Source organism: Equus quagga, chromosome 7 (assembly GCF_021613505.1).
Source record: "Equus quagga isolate Etosha38 chromosome 7, UCLA_HA_Equagga_1.0, whole genome shotgun sequence".
Lineage (NCBI taxonomy): Eukaryota > Metazoa > Chordata > Mammalia > Perissodactyla > Equidae > Equus > Equus quagga.
This window is the reverse complement of record NC_060273.1, coordinates 22436251-22454561: the sequence shown is the minus strand read 5'-3', so window position 1 is coordinate 22454561 and position 18311 is coordinate 22436251. Positions and strand designations below refer to the sequence as shown.

Genomic DNA, 18311 nt, shown 5'->3' with positions numbered 1-18311 from the left:
CCTCCAAAATAAATCAACATATCCACTTCTCTCCATCTTCACTCACCATCAGCCTGGCCCAAGTCACCATCATTTCTTGTCTGGACAACTGAGTACCTCATCTCCCTGCTTCTACTCTTGCCCTCCTCCAATTCATTAACACAGTAGCCAGAGGGCTCATAAATATGAAACACAATCAACCGACTCCCCTGTCTAAAACTTCCCAAAGGGTTTCCATAACAGTTAAAATCCAAAATAAAATAAAATATAAAATAAAATCCATCGTTGATTGATCTGATCTGGCCTCTCTTTACTTTTCCAACACCATATCCAACCATTCTCCTTTCTCACTACATTCCTGCCACACTGGAATTCTTCTTGTTGTTAGAATCTGAAAGGACTTTCCTGCTTTAAGCATTGATGTTCCCTGTACCTAGAGCTCTATCCCCCTTGATTTTTGCTCAGCTTAAATGTCACTTTCTCAAAGACAGGTAACAGAAAACCGAACTAAAAGTGGTTTGGCCAATAAAGTGATTTATCATCTTATACAACCAGAGTCCTAAATTAGGGCATTTCTGGAACTTGTAAAAATAATTGCCTCAGCAATGTCATCAAGGATCCTGTCCATCTTGCTATCCACCAATCCCAGCTTATGAGCTAGCTCTCCTCACAACCTGATCCTCACATACCAACATCTAAAGAGAGAAACATCCTGTGTCTTTTTTGAAAAGAGAACTAAGAACCTTTCCTAGAAGTCTCCAACAGACTTCTCCTAACTTCTCATTGTCAAGAACTGGGCCACATGCTCACCCATAACCTGACCAATAGCCAGGGCAATGGGGCCACAAGTAGAGGAATGTAGACCCCAGAACAACATCAAAGTTCTACAAGAATGGAGGAGGGGAAAGGGCAGTTGAGTAGATAACCAACAGTGCTTACCACATCTTCCCTGGACCATGCAATCTAAAGTTGCCACCACTTTTCATAGTATTTAAGTACTGTAACATTAAAAAAAAATTTCATAGTATTTATCATCATTTGAAAAGTGAAGTTAATAACACAGATTCTGAAGCCAAACTACCTGATTTTGAAACCTGGCTACCACCTTACTAGCTGTTGAGTTAAATTACTCAATTTCTCGGTTTCCTTATATGTAAAGTGGGGATGATGATCATAGTATTACCTACCTTATAAGGTTGTCGTGAGGATTAAATGAGTTGCTGCAAGGATTAAACATGTAAAATACTTTAAACTGCTACCCTGGTTTCAGTTCATTCCTAAAGCCCAGCTGTATCCTGCAGACATTCTTGTATCCTTACAATAAATTCTCCTTTCTGCTTAAACTCTCCATTTCTGGGGTTCTAAACGGCGCGCCACACCCTTCCCCGCCCGGTCATTTCGCCTTCGCGCCATCTGACGCCCACACAGGAAGTGACGCGCCTGCGCTCTCTCCATCCTCTGCCCTCTGTCTCTTCCCCTGGTCGAATCTGGTACCTATACCTTTAAGATGCTTGGCCAAGGCTGAAGAATTCCAGGGCCTGGACGTAAGAGTACACTCTTGAAGCTCTCTCCGGTTGGTCCAGTCGGGGTAAGAGGCGGGCAGTAGTAAACTCCACATAAGTAATTGGTCTTTCCTGTTGGCCCCGCCCCATGAAGCAACCACGAACGTCTGTGATTGGCCAGGGCCTCTGGAGGCGGGCTCCGTGCTTGCGCCCGGTTCTCCAGTTCAGTCGCTGCTGCTGCCCGGAGAGCGGCGTGTCCATGGCGTGTGGGGAGACGCGTGGGGACACGGGGGCAGAGGGCACTGCCGCTGCCGGCCCCTTCAGCTTCAGCCCGGAGCCTACGCTCGAGGACATGTAAGCCGTCCTTGCCCAGCCTAGGCTGGGGAGATAGCCCCCTTTCTCCCTTTTGTTGGGAAAGGTCCTTTCACGTGGTCGGGAAGAAGGGTAACAGCTGTGAGTGGGTCCCAGCTCTGCTGGCTAACCCCGGGCGAACCTTCTAACCTCCTTATCTGCAAAATGGGCTTAGCAATGTACACCTGAGGCTGCGGAAATGGTGACGCTCGGTGAGTAATATTAGAACTAGCCCTGGGGAAATACCGAGTCCGATGCTGCTTCCGCTCGGCCTCCGTCCTCCAGGAGTTGGTGTTAGGACCCGGGCAAATGCAGTACTAAGAGGTGGGAGACATTATTTCTTGCTGGAGGAAGTCAAGGGGGGCTTCTTAGGGGAAGTGCCCGTGGAGCTGCACTCTGTAAAATCGGTAGGACTTAGATATGCAGAGATAGGGATATTCCAAGTGGAGGAAACTAGCAGCAGCAGGAGATGGAATAATGGGAAAGAAGCTTTTGTTAGATGTCGGTAGAGTTTAGAGTCTGTTGTAGGGGTGCGCCGTTTTATAGAGGAGGAGACCAAGTCCCACAGAGAAGAAAGGATTTGCTTCAGACTGCCCAAGGAATTGCAGAGTCCCCTGATACTTAATGCCCCCATTACATCACAGATACCTGCCTGGGCCCTGCGTCTCCTCTTGCATCGCCTAACCCTGAGACCTGGGCTTCCACCCCATTCTTCTATTCCAGCCGCCGCCTCCATGCGGAGTTTGCTGCTGAACGAGACTGGGACCAGTTCCACCAACCTCGGAACCTCCTCCTGGCCTTGGTGGGGGAAGTAGGGGAATTGGCAGAGCTCTTGTGAGTAAATGAAAAGAGTCCTGGAAGAATCTGTGTTGTAGGGGATGGGAGGGGAACATTTATTTGATGATCAAATATCCATGGCTTCGTTTTCCCTCCTCACTGCTAGGCTCTTGTGCCTGATGGCTTGGGATACAGAGATGACTCACCAGTCCCTACCCTTTTTGGGCACCCAGTCTTCTGGGAGAGAAAGATGTGAAAACAGCAAGCAGATCCCCATCTAAGAAGGGGTGGTGGCAACCTTCCTTTACCTCTGCCTCTGGAGTGGAAAGGAAGGTATTCTATAGAAGATCTGCCTATGGCATTCCAGACAGGGACAACTATGTTCCCCCTGCTACAGGGGGAAGAGCACTCAAGGCAGAGGGAGCAGTAAGTGCAAAGGCCCTGTGACTGTTTGCCCTGTTGGCAAGACAGAAAAGGCCAGAGTGGCTTCAGGTGGGGAGTGAGAAGGAGAGTGGTGGATAATGACATTGGAAGAGGAGGAGTTAGCTCATGCAGGACCTGGAGGGCATGGTCAGGAGTTTGGATTTTATTCCAAGCACAGCTGGGGGACTTTTAGCAGGGAAGGGACAAAATGTAATGTGTGCTTTTAAAAGATGGTACTTGGCAAGAGTAGATGAGTCAGTGGGCTTCCACAGTGGTCCAGGTCTGAGGATTAGTCTAGGGTGGCAGTGGCTAGGGCTAGAGAGAAGTAGAATTGGGTCTGGAGAAGTGAAATGATCTCTTGGCCACTCCTTTGCTCAGGTAGGGACACTGAGTGAATCATCTATTGGGATCTCTTCCCCACCCTGACTCTACCCAGGGCCCAAATGGGTTGAGTTGTCTTTGGAGGAAGTTCCCAAGAGGCGGGAGCTTATTACTGCAAGGACTGGGGTGCTCCTAAGAGAGGCGGAGCCCATTGTCCTAGCTAGCATCTGTGTGTGTGCGCCTACCTGTGTTCTGCCCCCAGTCAGTGGAAGCCTGATGAGGCTGGCCCCCAAGCCTGGCCCCCCAAGGAACGAGCAGCCCTTCAAGAGGAGCTTAGTGATGTCCTCATCTACCTGGTAGCATTAGCAGCCCGCTGCCGTGTGGATCTGCCCCAAGCAGTGCTCTCCAAGATGGACACCAACCGGCAACGCTACCCAGCACATCTGTCCCGCGGCTCTGCCCGCAAGTATACAGACTTGCCTCACGGGGCCACCTCTGAAGACCAGGCTATGGGGCCTGCAGACCTTGCCTGTGAGTCTATGGGCCAGGCCTCAACCTAGAAACATGGACACCGGACCTGCAACTCAGCATGGCATCTGAGGAGCAGACAGTGGCCTGGCCTTGAAACCTTGTTCTAGTCCTTTCCTAACAGATCATGGGCCTGGAGGCCCTACTTCCTGAGGTCTGACGCCCAAGAACCTCCAGAAGACAGCCTCCTGGTATTTTCTCCTTTAATAAAACTTTTGGCTAGCAACTTCTAGATTCTTCCTGGGGTGGCCAGGGAGGGTCTGTCTCAGGTGCTGGAGAGGGGCACTGGGATACCTGAGCCCAACTCCCATGTTTCTCTATTGAACCTCCCACCTGCAAGGCAGAGAGATCCGTTTTCTTTCAAGTTCCCCGCGGGATCTCAGGCAAATTGCTTCCCCCTGCTGGGACCTCTAAGGGAGACTGGAGGCTGTATGTAGTGTTAGAAGCCCAGATTTTGGAGCCAGGCTATCTGTGTTCAAATGCCATCTTTGATACTTATGAGCTGGATGACATTCATCAAATTATTTCATCTTTCTGTGCCTTTAGATGTGGAATGAAAATAAAATGAAATCTAAATGAAACATCTAAAATGACAATAATGGTATCTACCTGATAGGGTTGTAAGGTTTAAGTGAGTTATTCTAAGTAGAGTGCTTAAGCCAGTGCCTTGCACATAGTAGGGACTTTATAAGTTTGCAGTTATTTTCAACTCAAAACTTGCAGAGGCCCAGAGCAGGAAATGTCAACAGTTAAAGCAAGCCCAGGGCCTAGAATCCAGCCTCAGTTCCCCAGTACAAATCAGGATCAGGTCTCTGATGTGGAGAATAGGGCTTCTCTCTTCTTGAGCTTGGGCCCCTTGCCCTCTCCCTTGCTCTCCTCAAGCCAATTTCTCACTCTACCTCTACACCTAAAGATAGAGTTGGGTGTGTATGGTTTACCTGTTGTGTGACCTCGGGCACATCACTTCCCTTTCTGAGATACCCATGGCCTGCCTCACTCACAGGGTGGGGTAATGCAGGGGAAAAGACCTTTAAACTATTTTTTTATTGCCCCTCTGAGCCTATTTCCACATCAGTAAAGCGAGGGATTCCTCTTTACTGGCCTCATTCCTCTTATTAATGACCCTACTCCCTCTTAACCAGTTACTTCTTTTACTTCTCAGGTAAAACAGAATTCAGACCAGAAATGCTTCAGCTTTGTGTTCCCAAACCCACCTTTCCTCTCCTTACCAGTGATAGCTCTGATTTCATTCCCTCTCCTTGATCACCTATCTTCTCTCCCCTCTCTAATCAACTTCTCTTCTTTCCGTTAACCCTCCCAGTCAGCATATAAAGCGCAATTGAGTCTCTTCCCTATTGACAAGATAAAACCAGCAAACTTTCTCCAGCTACTCCCTTCATGCTTTTCATGGCCAAGCCTCTTCAAAACAGTTGTCTACCCATCTACTCTGCTTTCTCATTCTCTCATTTATACCCTTACCCACTCGAGGCTGGCTTTAATCTCCTCCCCTCCACTGAATGCTCTCACCACTTTCCCAGAACTCTTAGAAATACAGTGGACATTAGAGTAGCATCTGACTGAGCCTACCACTCCCTCTGAGACTTTCCTCTAGATTTCCCAGACAACACATTTCAGGCTTGCTTTCTACCTCCAGCTGTTCTTTCAGACTCTTCTCGAGTACCCTCCTCTGGACGTGGTGTCAGGCACTCCAGACCTGGTGTCCAAGCTGGTATTTCTAATCACCTCCTTAACCCCTCCACATGTACCTCACTTAAAATGTCCAGATTGGGGGGGGCTGGCCCCGTGGCCGAGTGGTTAAGTTCGCGCGCTCCGCTGCAGGCGGCCCAGTGTTTCGTTGGTTCGAGTCCTGGGCGCGGACATGACACTGCTCATCAGACCACGCTGAGGCAGCGTCCCACATACCACAACTAGAAGGACCCACAACGAAGAATGTACAACTATGTACTGGGGGGCTTTGGGGAGAAAAAGGAAATAATAAAATCTTAAAAAAAAAAAAAAATGTCCAGATTGGGGTGTGCCAATTGCTACCACTTCAGTTCCTCTCCTGCACCTCATCCTGTGCCCCTACCTCATGGCCTGCAGTCACCCAAGCTAAGAAATAAGGTTAGCCCCCATCTCTCCTTTCCCTCATCTTCGGGGCCACTCTAACTCCTGTGAATTTTAGCTCCCTAATGTCAGATCCATCCCTCCCCTCTAATCCCTCAAGCCCTCTTTGCTGCCTTGGACCCTTTCACCTGGCTTCCAAGGTCCCTAGTGGTCTAGCTGCTGCCAACCTCCTTGCTTTTTGTCCCTACGTTCCACCCTAGGGGACATCTGCAAGCTCTAACAAGTCTGGCATGCAGTTGGCTTTCTGGCATGGGGCTTTCTCCATAATTATCCAACCCCATCTCTTAGCCTTCAAGACTATCTTAAACATCACCTCTGAGAAGAGCCTCTCAACTATAAGACTGCGTTAAAGACCTTTCCTGTCCAACTACTTCCCCCCATCAGAGGTCCAATAACAATGGACAGCAATTGCCTCTTCACTTGTCCCTGCCCTGCTGTTTACTATGTACTCATCTGCAGAAATGGGGATAAAAGATTTATCTAACTTTGGGGTGCTTTGGGGGTGAAAATGAGCTAATGATAATAATGAAGCCTTAAAGCCTTTAACATAGTGCTATAAGGTTTCCACTATTTCTTGTCTCTTTACTAGACTTGAGCTCTATGAGGTACATGGCTGCTCACCAAAGCGCTGCAGAATGCAGTGCCTGTTTGATCTAGAACGTGCTATACCAGATTTGAGAACACAACCAAACTACAAACCCAGTTCCAGGAACCCTTTTGGACTTACAGCCCCACTCGGCTCCGTGACAACTCAAGTCCCCTAAGTCTGGGGAAAACCCCAGTTTTCCTCCTTTCCCCACCCACCTCATTCACAGGCACGGGTGGGATGAGGATATATTTTATTCACTAACATGGGCCAAGGGGATGTAGTGACGGGGAGGTGGGCACGATTTCCAGGGACCCTGGTGGGTGATTCTCCCTGTCTCCCAGTTCCAGGGCAGCCAGGCCTGCCGTCCCACTCTTTCCCAGACCCGGGTGGCAGGGCAGGGAGGAGCAGTCCAGGTTAATGCAACCCCAGTTGGCGGGTCCCACCGTGCCCTTCCTCAGCCGAACGCTTGCATCCCGCATAGACAGTAACGGTGGCTCAGCTGCCCTCACACTCGGGGCAACGCTCGGTGGCTGTAGCGGCAGTGGCACCAGGGGGCAGCTTGAAGTCCCGGCCGCAGCCCGCACAGATATAGAGGCGCCGGCGCATGTGCGCGCGACGGTGGCGAATGAAGTGTGAGCTGAGGCGGAAACGCCGGCCGCATTCGGCGCACGGGTAGGGCCGCTCGCCCGTGTGCGTGCGCGCATGCTCCGCCAGGTTGGAGCGGTGGCCGAAACCGCGGCCGCACACGGCGCAGCGGTGCGGTTTTTCGCCCGTGTGCACGCGCCGGTGCTTGGCCAGCGCAGAGCTCTGCGCGAAGCGCGTGCCGCAGTCGGCGCATGCGTACGGCCTCTCGCCCGTGTGCGTGCGTCGGTGGCGCGCCAGGCAGGAACTGCCGCCGAAGGCGCGTCCGCAGTCCGGGCACGCGTACGGCTTCTCGCCCGTGTGCACGCGCAGGTGCTGTGCATAGTTGGAGCTCTGCGCGAAGCGGCGGCCGCAGTGAGCGCATGCGTACGGTTTCTCGCCAGTGTGGCGCCGCCGGTGCTGGCGCAGGTTCGAGGCGGCCGAGAAGCGCTTGTCGCACTCCGGACACTCGTAGGGCCGCTCGCCTGTGTGCGTGCGGCCGTGTTTGGTCAGCGCCGACTTCTGCGAGAAGCGCCGGCCGCACTCCGTGCACGCGAAGGGCCGCTCGCCCGTGTGCGTGCGTGCGTGCTTGGCCAGCGTGGAGCGGCGCGCGAAGGCGCGGCCGCAGTCCGGGCACGCGTGTGGGCGCGCCGGGTCGGCCGGCGGCGCTGGCGCCTCGCTCGGGACCTGCGGGGAGAGGGGGGACAGGTCAGCCCGGATCGAAAGGCCCGAGAGCCAGAGTTCTGGGTCTGTACACGCTGCAACCTCTCAGTTCCCCGTTTGTAAAATAGGAAAAGCAAAGGTGCCTGCCTCAGGTTGTGCGCATTAAATAATACATTAACGCACATATGACAATGCCTAGTGTCATTCTAGCTATTATTTATTAATTCAACAAATATTTTTATTGAGCGCAAACAATGTACCAGACTGCTCTAGGCACTGGAGATTCAGCATTAAACTTAAAAAATTCCTTCTTTCAGGAAGAACTGGTAAGGAGTGCTGGTATTAGGAGGATGCTGTAAATTTAGAGTTGTTAAGATACCTTACTGATAGAATATGAGCAAAGACCTAAAGGAGGTGAGAGAGCAGGCTACAGAGGGAACCGAGGCAGGAGTTTGCCTGTTGAGTTCTGGAATAGTAAGAAAAAGTACCTAGGGCAGAATGCATGAGGAGGAGAAAAGACACGGGGTGGTGCTAGAGGGGATCTCTTAGCTTAGGACCTTGTAATATGAACAAGATGAGGAACCTTTAGAGGAGACGTTAGGCATTTTTGAGCAGGAACATGAACAGATTAGGCTCATGTTTTAAAAGGCTCCACAGAATGAAGAAGGGGAGAGGGCAGAAGCAGGAGCCCAGTGAGGAGGCTACCGTATTGCAGTCATCTGGCAAGAGAAGACTGGCCCAGACCCAGGTGACAGAGGTGCAAAGCGAAGGTGGTGAGAAGGGGTCTGCTTCTTGATGTATTTTGCAGTTTGAGACAACAGATTTGATAGATTAGAAATGAGCTGTAAAGAAAGAGTCAAAATGACTCCAAGGATTTTGAGTTTAGCAACTGCAAAGGTGGAGGAGTTGCCATCTACAGAGAAAACAGTGGGAGGAGCAAGTTGGTAGGTGAGATGTTTTGGATGTTACCTTCAATTCTCCTTGGACACGAGCTCAGGACAGAGGCCTAGGCTGGAGATACTGAGAAGCCGTCAACCTATCTATGGTTTTTAAAGCCTTGAGACTGGATGAGATTACCCAGGGAATGAGCAGAGGGAACCTGGGGCAGCAAGATGAAGAACAGCCAGCAAAGAAGACAGCAGAAGCAGGCAGTCTGTGAGGTAGTGAGGTAGGAGAGCCAGGAGAGCATGGTATCTTAGAAGCCAGGCTAGCACCCAGTCCAAGCTCTTTAATAAACTTTTTTCTTTTTCTTTTTTCCTTCGGTGAGGAAGACTGGCCCTGAACTAACATCTGTTGCCAATCTTCCTCTTTTTGCTTGAGGAAGATTGTTGCTGAGCTAACATCTGTGCCAATCTCCCTCTGTTTTGTATGTGGGAGGCTGCCGAAGCATGGCTCGACCAGCAGTATGTAGGTTCCCGGCCAGGATCCAAACCTGTGAACCCCGGGCTGCCGAAGCAGAGCACATGAACTTAACCACTACACCACCAGTCCGGCCCCTCTTTAATAAACTTTTAAGAGCAAGCACCTAGGGCCAGTCCCCTGGCAGAGTGGTTAAGTTTGTGCCCTCCGCTTTGGCGGCCGGGGTTTCACCAGTTCGGATCCTGGGTGCAGACACGGCACCGCTCATCAGGCCATGCTGAGGCAGTGCCCCGAATGCCACAATTAGAAGGACCCACAACTAAAAATATACAACTATGTACCAGGGGGCTTTGGGAGAAAAAGGAAAAAAATAAAATCTTTAAAAAAAAAAAAGAGCAACCACCTTTTTTTTTTTTTTTGAGGAAGATTAGCCCTGAGCTAACATCTGCTGCCAATCCTCCTCTTTTTGCTGAGGAAGACTGGCCCTGAGCTAACATCCATGCCCATCTTCCTCTACTGTATATGTGGGATGCCTGCCACAACATGGCTTGCCAAGTGGTGCCATGTCTGCACCCAGGATCCGGGCTGGCAAACCCTGGGCAGCTGAAGCGGAACGTGCGAACTTAACCACTGCACCACTGGGCTGGCCCCCAAGCACCTATTATTTTTTAAGCTATGAGGAAGAGGGCAAGGGTAAAAACCAAATACTATTCTGTGGCCGAAAATGAGCCAGTTTCATGAAGTCTGGACTTCTAGAGATAAAAATCAGAAAAAGAAATGCTTTGCAAGAGGCAGGTGAAGGGAAACATTCTATATTAACAGTAGAATGAAGAAGAGTATCGAGGGCACATTGCTCCTTTCTTAGAAAACAGAAGGCTCATTCCACCAAAAGTAACGGTGAGCATCTGCTGTGGGCCAAGCAGTCAGGTCCCTAATGAAATAGTTGGCACATATTAAGGACAAGACCGTGTTAGCTTCTCCCCATATTCGATCTCCACAAAGTAGTTATCACTTTTCTTATTTTAGAGATAAGGCAACAGGTTAAGAGAGGGTAAGTGGCAGCTAAGGAGCAGTAAAGCCTTTTCTTTCTCAGGCTGCAAGGAGGGCAACTTCAAGGCCCTCAAGATCCTTTGTAAAAAAGGTAGCAGTTTTTTGGTAACCAACACAGAAATTGGAAAATAAGAAGGTTTGGGAAATTAGTGACCAGCTGAGGGAACTCTGGTTTAAACAGTACATATAATGATAATAGTGACAACGACATTATAGTGTAAAGCTTTGACAATGCTATTTTGTGGACATTATTGTATTAAATCTTCCTGATACCCCCTTGAGTCAAGTGTCAAAACTATCTTTTGATAGTTGAGAAAACAGAGATTCAGGGAGATTCAATTCACATAAGCAGTGGGAGTCAGGACCGACTCGAGAGCGCTCGCCCTTAACCATTAGGCTACACTGCTTCCCGGCACTCGCATAGCCGAGATGTGACTGGCGTTGGACTCCAAGTCCCTGGCACTCTCCAAGAGAGATTCAAAGTTAAAACACAACTTGATACTTTAAATCAAGGAACTCCCCACAGCAGGTCTGGCACAATCTGAATTCAAGGTCACACTTTGCAGTCTTGCCTTGGTTTTGAAATCTGTTGGGTTTGTTTCAATATGTCAGCCATTGTGGTGAGGTCTTTTCTCATTATATCTACCTTTTTCTGGCCCATTTTTCTTCGGCACCCTTCTTTTCAGATGATTTTGACCAGCCTGAGGACTTCCTTTGCTGGGTTCATTGACTTACAAAAAAGAAATTCTTCACACAAGTACACACAAGTATCTCCAGCTCCAGGAGGAGGGGCCTTGGGTGCCCCCAGGAAGAATCTTGGTAAGAGGGGCTGAGTCTAGCTCATGAAGACCCTGAGCAAGTCACTCCCTTCCCTTGTCTCAGTGAACCAAAGCAGGCAAGGTAGTCTAGGAGAGAGAAAAATTTCCCAGCCTGAGGTCCGCACATCACAGGATGCAAGAGGATACTAAGTGTCATGTAGGCAAATTTTTATCTTATTGTAATTATTATGTATTTATTTTCACAGATATTAGAAAAACAATGGATCACATGAAACCCACAATTTCATCAATATTCTTGTTTAGATGAAGGCAAATTTCTTTAACAAAACGGCGTGAATCTATGTGAAGAAAAGCATTAAATAAATGAGCACCAGAGGTGAGCGATACACGTGGTAAAGACCAGACTAGGTGATCATTAAAGGCCCTTCCCTGGCTTAAATTCTACAACTATTAGATTTAAAAATCAGAATAAATGGCATTTACATTGTAACGAGAAGGTACTATGGGGATACAGTGTAGTATCATAATACAATAATCCAAGTATTCGAAGTTAAGTGATTTTTGTATTCCTGCTTAAGTATTTCTTTTCTCACCAGGGCAAACGTTAACAGTTTCCTCCTCAGATATTAGTTTTCTAATTAATAACAACAACTACCATTTACTGAGCACTCACCCTGTGCCAGGAAGTGTGCTAAGTGCTTTTCACCATGTTCTCGTTTTAAATTCTCACAACACTTTGAGTATGGTATCGTTAGCTCCATTTTATAAGGAAATAAGACTCAGAAGTAAAGTGACTGCCCAAGGCCTGATAGCTATTCAATAGCAGAGTCAGGGTTTGAAACGAAGTCTGTCATTGTCCAAAACATGTATTTTCTTCATCTTGATACAATTCTACCTCACTGACCAAGTTTGAGGTTACCTACAACAGCTTATCTCCCCACCCCCTGCCCCTGGACTCTTGCAGCCATCAGAATCTCCCTTCTTTTTGGTAGAAAGTATAATAAAATATGATCCCTCCCCTCGAGCTCCTTGCTACAGGAAGTGTGGTCCACAGATAGCAACATCAGCATCACCGGAAACTTGTTAGAAGCGCAGAATCTCAAGTCCCGTCCCAGACCTACTGAATCAAAATGTTCATTTTAATAAGATCCCCAGGTGATTTGTATGCATGATAAAAATTAAGAAACCTGGCCTAGAAAAGAGAAGAGCTTCTCCTGGAGAAAGCAGGTGGAAAAGGTGAAGAGAGTTTTACAGGCTGAAAGACCACATGGGCAAAGTCTCAGAGGTGAGAAAGCGCCTGATCTGTTTGAAGCTTGGGCATGGAATGGGTGTTAAGTGATTAGAGACGAAGCTAGGACATGAGGTCAGGCGGTGAAGAGCTTTGAATGCCAGGCTTAGGAGATGAGGCTTTATCCTGAGAGAAACAGAAAACCACTCAAGGCTTTAAGCAGGGAGAGATGGGATCGGATGTGCATAGAGCCCTCTGAGGAAATCTTTCTATTCATTAAAGATAGATTGGATTCTGATAGGCAGTGAGAGAATACTCCAGCCCGAGTGCAGCATAATTAAGGCCTGTTCTGGACAAGGACTGGCCATGGGATTGGGTGACACCTAAGAGTCACAGAATGTCAGCACTGGAAGGAGTTTTGAGATCACTATTTCATAGAAACTGAGACTCAGGGAGACCACACAGCAAGTTAACGAGCTATCTTGTGGGCACAGTGCTAAATGTTGGATGTGTGTGTAATCCTCAGTTCTACCCGCCTCCTCCAAATCCAGTCCCCCAGATGATACTTCTTAGGCTGGTATCCAAGGATCTGAACTTTCATTATCCCATTTTACAGATGAGAAAGCTGAGGCAAAGCTGGTAAATGGTGGAAGTAGGATTTGAACCAATGCTTTTAACTGCTACATGACAGCCTACATACCTTTCATGACTCACCATGCCCACCCCCCACCTTCCCATCCTTAGCTCCAGCCAATCCAATCAAGGGTTCCCTCTCTCCGTCTTCTCTCCACTGCTGCCACTACCTTAGAGCAGGCCACCAGCCCTACCCGGCCTTGTCTCCCCACAGCAGCCAATGATTCTTCTAAATAGTAAATCCAATCCTGACCCTCTGATTTGAGGCTTCTGATGGCACTGCATAATCTAACAGTATGTTCAAATTCTTATGCTGGCTTTTAACACCTTTTATTCTCTGGCCACACCTACTTCTCTGGCCCCATCTCTAAGCCTTTGCTTTTGCTGTTTCTCCCCTGGAATGCCCTTCCTCCTCCTCCATTTGCCAACTCCCCACTAAGTCTTCAAGGCCCAAGCAAAAGTCGTCTCCATGACACCTTTCCCACTGCCTTGAGTTGTATGCCCTCAGTCCTCTGTATAGGCCTCTGTGTTGGTTTCCCTGTTCACTCCCAGCCCCAGAGTTCAGCCTTTCCCAGAAAGGCCTTTGATAAAAATGAGTTGAGGGAGGGGCTGGCCCCATGGGCGAGTGGTTAAGTTCGCGCGCTCCGCTGCAGGCGGCCCAGTGTTTCGTTGGTTCGAATCCTGGGCGCGGACATGGCACTGCTCATCGGGCCACACTGAGGCAGCGTCCCACATGCCACAACTAGAGGGACCCACAACAAAGAATATACAACTATGTACCAGGGGGCTTTGGGGAGGAAAAGGAGAAAAATAAAATCTTTAAAAAAAAAAAAAATGAGTTGAGGGGGCTGGCCCTGTGGCCAAGTGGTTAAGTTCACGTGCTCCACTTCGGTGGCCCTGGGTTTCGCTGGTTTGCATCCTGGGCACAGACATGGCACCACTCATCAGGCCACGTTGAGGCGGCATCCCACATGTCACAACTAGAAGGATGCACAACTAAAAATACACAACTATGTGCTGGGGGGTGGATTTGGGGAGAAAAAAGCAGAAAAAAAAAAAAGATTGGCAATAGTTGTTAGCTCAGATGCCAATCTTTAAAAAAAAATTTTTTTTAAATGAGTTGAAAAATCTCCAGAAGGATGACCTAGCCTAAGGTCCTGAACTTTCAAGAGAATAATGAATAGCAGCAAATATTTACATAGTGTTTATGATGTGCCAGACACATCTAACTCTTTACATGTATTAACTCATTTAATCCTCACAACCGCAAGAAGTAGGTACTGTTATGATTTCCCTTTTACAAACGAGGAAACTGAGGCACAAAGAGGTTAAGAAACTTGCCCAAGGTCACGTAGCTGATAAGTGATGGAATTGGAAGTCGACCCTAAGCTCTGGAGTCTGGGTTCTTAACTTAGAGGCCAAAGGTGGAGATCAGGGGATCCACAGGGCCCGAAGAGGCAGGCGGAGCTAGGATGATAGGCCAAGCAGGCCTGACAAAAACAAAACTAAACAGTTATTCTGACTGGAAGAGGAGGCCAAAGCAGCCAGCCCCCTCCCCCTAGGGTGCACCACACCCACTAGGGGGCAGCACAACTTCCTTTCCCTGGGACCTGGCCCGTGTGCAGGAAGAAATCAGCCGGAGGCAGTCCAGAAACCCTGGCCAGCCTGAGCCCTCCAGCTGGACTGGGGGCTCTTCTGGCTGGCGTGGGAGTCCTGTAGGGTTCTGGGAAGTGGAAATGTACCTGGTGGCAGTTAGGGCCTTGAATGGGGAAATCTAACTCATATTCTGATCTCCTTAAAACTCCTTTCTTTAACCTTCAACACCCTCGGGATAAAACCCAGACACCCACCTAGCCCGTCAATCACCCTCCTCTCCTCCAGGCTTCAGGACAACTGAACCACTTGCCTTCACCTCTCCCAGCGCCCCACTCACTCCTCTGAGCCACTGAAAGGGCCAAGCCTCCTTCCCTTCAGACTCCCCTCAGCCTCAGATAAGCCATCCCTTTACTAACTTTGAGACCTTGAGCCAGTCACCAAACTCCAGTTTCCTGGGCCTCAGTTTCCTCACCTGTAAAATGGAACAAATACTACCAATGTTATAGAACTGAGGTACTTAGAGCATTGTCTGGTGCATAGTAAATGCTGCCCAAGAGTCAGCTGTCACTACTGCTCTTACCTAACCTGACCTCCTCCCCACACCTAAGTCTGTGATAAGTTCCCGTCTCTGGTCTTCCACACCCCGGTGCCTGCACCCATTACAGAGGATTGTGGCTGGGTGGTTACTTGTCAGTCTAACCCCAGTAGACGTCAAGTTCTATGGGGAACCAAGGATGGTGTTTACTCTCCAGCACCCAGCACGGAGCTTGGCACAGTAGGTGTGACATCCATATGATGGCAGCATGGGTAGTGGGGCAGAAGAATGGGTGGCCAACCCTGAGATTCTAGGTCTTAAGATTCAGAGAAAAGTAGGGGCTGACTCCCTTGGCTTCTGTCTGAGGGAGGCTGGACCTGGACCAGATGTAGGGGCAATGGGGCACCAGGGTGTGGGACACGTACCTCCTTGTTGTCCATAGGGATCTTGAGTTTCACCACTTCATACTTCTCCTCGCCCTCATCCTCCTCACCCTTCACCAGCAGCACCATTTCCTCTTGCATCTCTTCCTCCTCCTCCTCCTCCTCTGTCTGCTGTTCGCCAGGCATCTTGGCGTCCTGAGGTGGGGAGCTGGATCAGAAGCTGAGGACCTGCCCCCCCAACTATGGCCCTGGCCCAGGCAAGGTGGTGCAGCCGTGGCTTCTCCCGCCCTGCCCTGGTCTCTAGGTCTGGCCCTCTCCCCTCCATCCCAACCCGGCTCTAGGCCCCAGCACTGCCCCGGGGCTAGTTCCAAAGACACTCGTTCACCCCACTCATCCCGGCATTCAAGGCCCTGAACAGTTCGAATCTCCAGCCCCGGCGAATCGCCACCCTCCCTGCGCTGAGTCACTCCTCAGCGCCTTAGTCGGCGGCCCGGAGCTCTAGGGCATGGGATAGAGGCGGGATCGGGGCGGAGACCCTGGGTGGGTAATGCACTCACCAGCCGCAGGTTCGCCGCTCGTGCTGCCCCAGGCCAGAGCGCCGGGCGGTTGGGCACTCTGGGAGGCCGCGGCTCTGGGGGCGGGGAGGGGCGGGACCTCTAGAACGGCCGGTCATTGGTCAGAACACCTAACCCCGCCCCCTAGGAGGAAGGGCCTAGAGGACCCAGGCGTCCGGTCCAAACTGCCCTAGGAGGGTGGCGAGCCCAGAGCCAGCAACCTCCGCTGTTCCACAACTCCCAGGGGCCCGTGGCTGCCCCATCCCGGCGTTCAAGGTCCTCGCAGCACGGTTGTAACCTACCTTCAAGGCTCGTCTCCTGTGGCCAGCTCGGAGGTCTCTGCTGGGGCCAAGCGCGTCTGCTCCGCCCGAAATAGGCCACGTGCACTCCCGTCCGGCCTCGCCCTCTCGCTGGCGCCCCGCCTGGAGGGCGGACCCTGTTGCCTCCTCACCTCGTCCCTTCCCTCTTTTTTCCTCCTCTCCCGTCTTTTCTCCTTCTTTCCTGACGTCGCCTTCCCGGTCTCCTGGTCTCTGGGATATCTTGCTCCTTGAATGTATGCTTCCCAAATCAACAGCCCCCAAGCCCCCGCTGCCGCTTGTTGTGTGGTATGCCAACTGTATGCCAGCGTTGTGCTAAGCGTTTTACACACCTGATCTCCTTAGATCCGCACAAAGGTGGATCCATGTTACAGATGAACTAATTAAACTTAAGGGAGGTAAGCCGATTTGCCTCAGTTACTATACAGTAAGGGTTGTCATAGCATCCTTGACAACCAGTAGATAGGTAAGAACCTTGACAACCCTAGGGAGAAAATTAGTAGCCCATGGCCGCAGAAGTATCTTATTTGACCCTCAGGGTATTTTTACTTTTAAAAATTAGTTTCAAAAAAAAGAGCAGTCTTTCACAAATTTTAATTTCCAAGATTTAAAAATTGGGATATGTCATATAAAGATATGTATTTTCCACTTCTCTTGAAAAAGATACTAATTCTACCATTTTATGAACGAGGCAACTAAGATTCAGAAATGAAAGAAAAGAGAAACAACATTCAGTAAGTGCTTACAATCCACAGTCTCTTTACAACAGCCATGTGGAGATCAATAATATTATCTCCCTTTGACAAAGGAGGGAACTAAAGCTTAGAGAGCTTAATTAGTTTGCTCAAAGTCACATAGCTGGTAAGTAGCAGATTCCAAAGTCACATAGCTGGTAAGTAGCAGATTCCAAAGCTCAGGCTCTTTCTGCTGCACTAAACTCTCAGAAATGAAGTTACATAAGGACGTTGGTGGCAGGGCCAGGACTTAAACCTGAGTGTCAGTCTGCGGAGCCCAGGGCATAATTTGGATGTTGGGATTACATCTGGTCACATTGATGCTCTTCCCCAGAGCTGGGAAAAGGGGGCAAATGCCTGGATACTCACACTCAAGATCCCCAAAAGCCACTTTGCTTGTGTTCATTCTTTCATCAAGTATATATTGAGCCCTGCCATGTGTCTGGCGCCATTCTAGGTATTGCAGATGCAGTAGTGAACAAAACAGACAAAAATCTTGGCTATTATGGCACATCTAAGGGTGTAAAAAATGTAAACAAGTAAATAAACAAGATAATTCAGATAATGCTATGTGCAAGAAGGAAATAGGGCAAGATGATGCAACGGGGAGTGGTTATGGTTGGGGCGGCTTCTTTAACGTGGTCGAGGAAGGAATCTCTGAGGAAACAATATTTGAGATGAACTTTGATGAGAAAGGGTTAGCCATTTGAAAATCTAGAGGAAAAGTGTTCTAGACAGAACTTCAGAGGGCTTAAGGTGAGAATAAGCTTGGCATCTTTGAGGAACAGAAAGAAGGCTTGTGTGGCTGGAGCCAAGTGAGTTAGCAAGGGGAAATGTAATGTGGGAGGTGAGGAGAGGTAGGCAGGGGCCAGATTATGGCTGGAGCCCCACCTCTAGCAAAAAGTAAGGCTTTCTTGCCCTGATTCAGAGAATCAGTGAGGAGACTCAGCTGGGAACACTGAAAGTCCCTACTGGAAGGTCCTCCTGCTGTGGGAGGACTTTGAAACAGATGCTTGCAAAAGGAGGAAAAGGACTCCATCCATTTACAAACATGTACAAGAATCCACCTAGAATCAGATCTAGTTTCTGTTCTTGAGCATCTCATAGTTCAGTAAAGAAGATTGCGATAAAAGTAAACATATGAAAATAGATGTTCTGGCAGGAGAATAGTGGGATGAGTGAATAACTGAATAACTCCGTTGAAGGGAATGGATATTGGGTGCAGGCCTCACTGAGGAGATAAATGTGAAGGACCTTCAAAG

At 49.3% G+C, this 18311-nt stretch overlaps 2 protein-coding genes across 3 annotated transcripts; one reads left to right on the top strand and one right to left on the bottom strand.

Annotated features, from left to right (window-relative positions):
- Positions 1-1693: 1693 nt before the first annotated feature.
- On the top strand, positions 1694-4474 carry DCTPP1 (dCTP pyrophosphatase 1). The gene is made up of 3 exons (XM_046668730.1): positions 1694-1835; positions 2556-2666; positions 3616-4474. Exons 1-3 carry the CDS (start codon positions 1741-1743, stop codon positions 3911-3913), a joined length of 504 nt encoding a protein of 167 aa, XP_046524686.1. The 5' UTR covers positions 1694-1740; the 3' UTR covers positions 3914-4474.
- A 2356-nt stretch (positions 4475-6830) lies between these two features.
- Positions 6831-16390, bottom strand: ZNF771 (zinc finger protein 771). Of its 2 annotated transcripts, none has more exons than XM_046665636.1 (3): positions 16301-16390; positions 15487-15639; positions 6831-7905 (listed from the first exon to the last, which is right to left on the bottom strand). In XM_046665636.1, the coding sequence occupies exons 2-3, from the start codon at positions 15628-15630 to the stop codon at positions 7093-7095; spliced, it is 957 nt and encodes a 318-aa protein (XP_046521592.1). In that variant the 5' UTR covers positions 15631-15639; positions 16301-16390; the 3' UTR covers positions 6831-7092. The 2 variants fall into 2 exon arrangements, with proteins under 2 accessions (XP_046521592.1, XP_046521590.1); XM_046665634.1 differs by lacking the exon at positions 16301-16390 and adding an exon at positions 16002-16114.
- Between the last annotated feature and the right edge of the window lie 1921 nt (positions 16391-18311).

Excerpts from the sequence above, each read along its gene's own strand:
- ZNF771 (XM_046665636.1), bottom strand. The coding sequence starts at position 15,630 with ATGCCTGGCGAACAGCAGACAGAGGAGGAGGAGGAGGAGGAAGAGATG. Across the intron at positions 7,906-15,486 it reads TCCCTATGGACAACAAGGAG|GTCCCGAGCGAGGCGCCAGC; the intron begins GTACGTGTCCCA and ends CTCTCCCCGCAG.
- DCTPP1 (XM_046668730.1), top strand. The coding sequence starts at position 1,741 with ATGGCGTGTGGGGAGACGCGTGGGGACACGGGGGCAGAGGGCACTGCC. Across the intron at positions 1,836-2,555 it reads GAGCCTACGCTCGAGGACAT|CCGCCGCCTCCATGCGGAGT; the intron begins GTAAGCCGTCCT and ends CTTCTATTCCAG. Across the intron at positions 2,667-3,615 it reads GGGGAATTGGCAGAGCTCTT|TCAGTGGAAGCCTGATGAGG; the intron begins GTGAGTAAATGA and ends TTCTGCCCCCAG.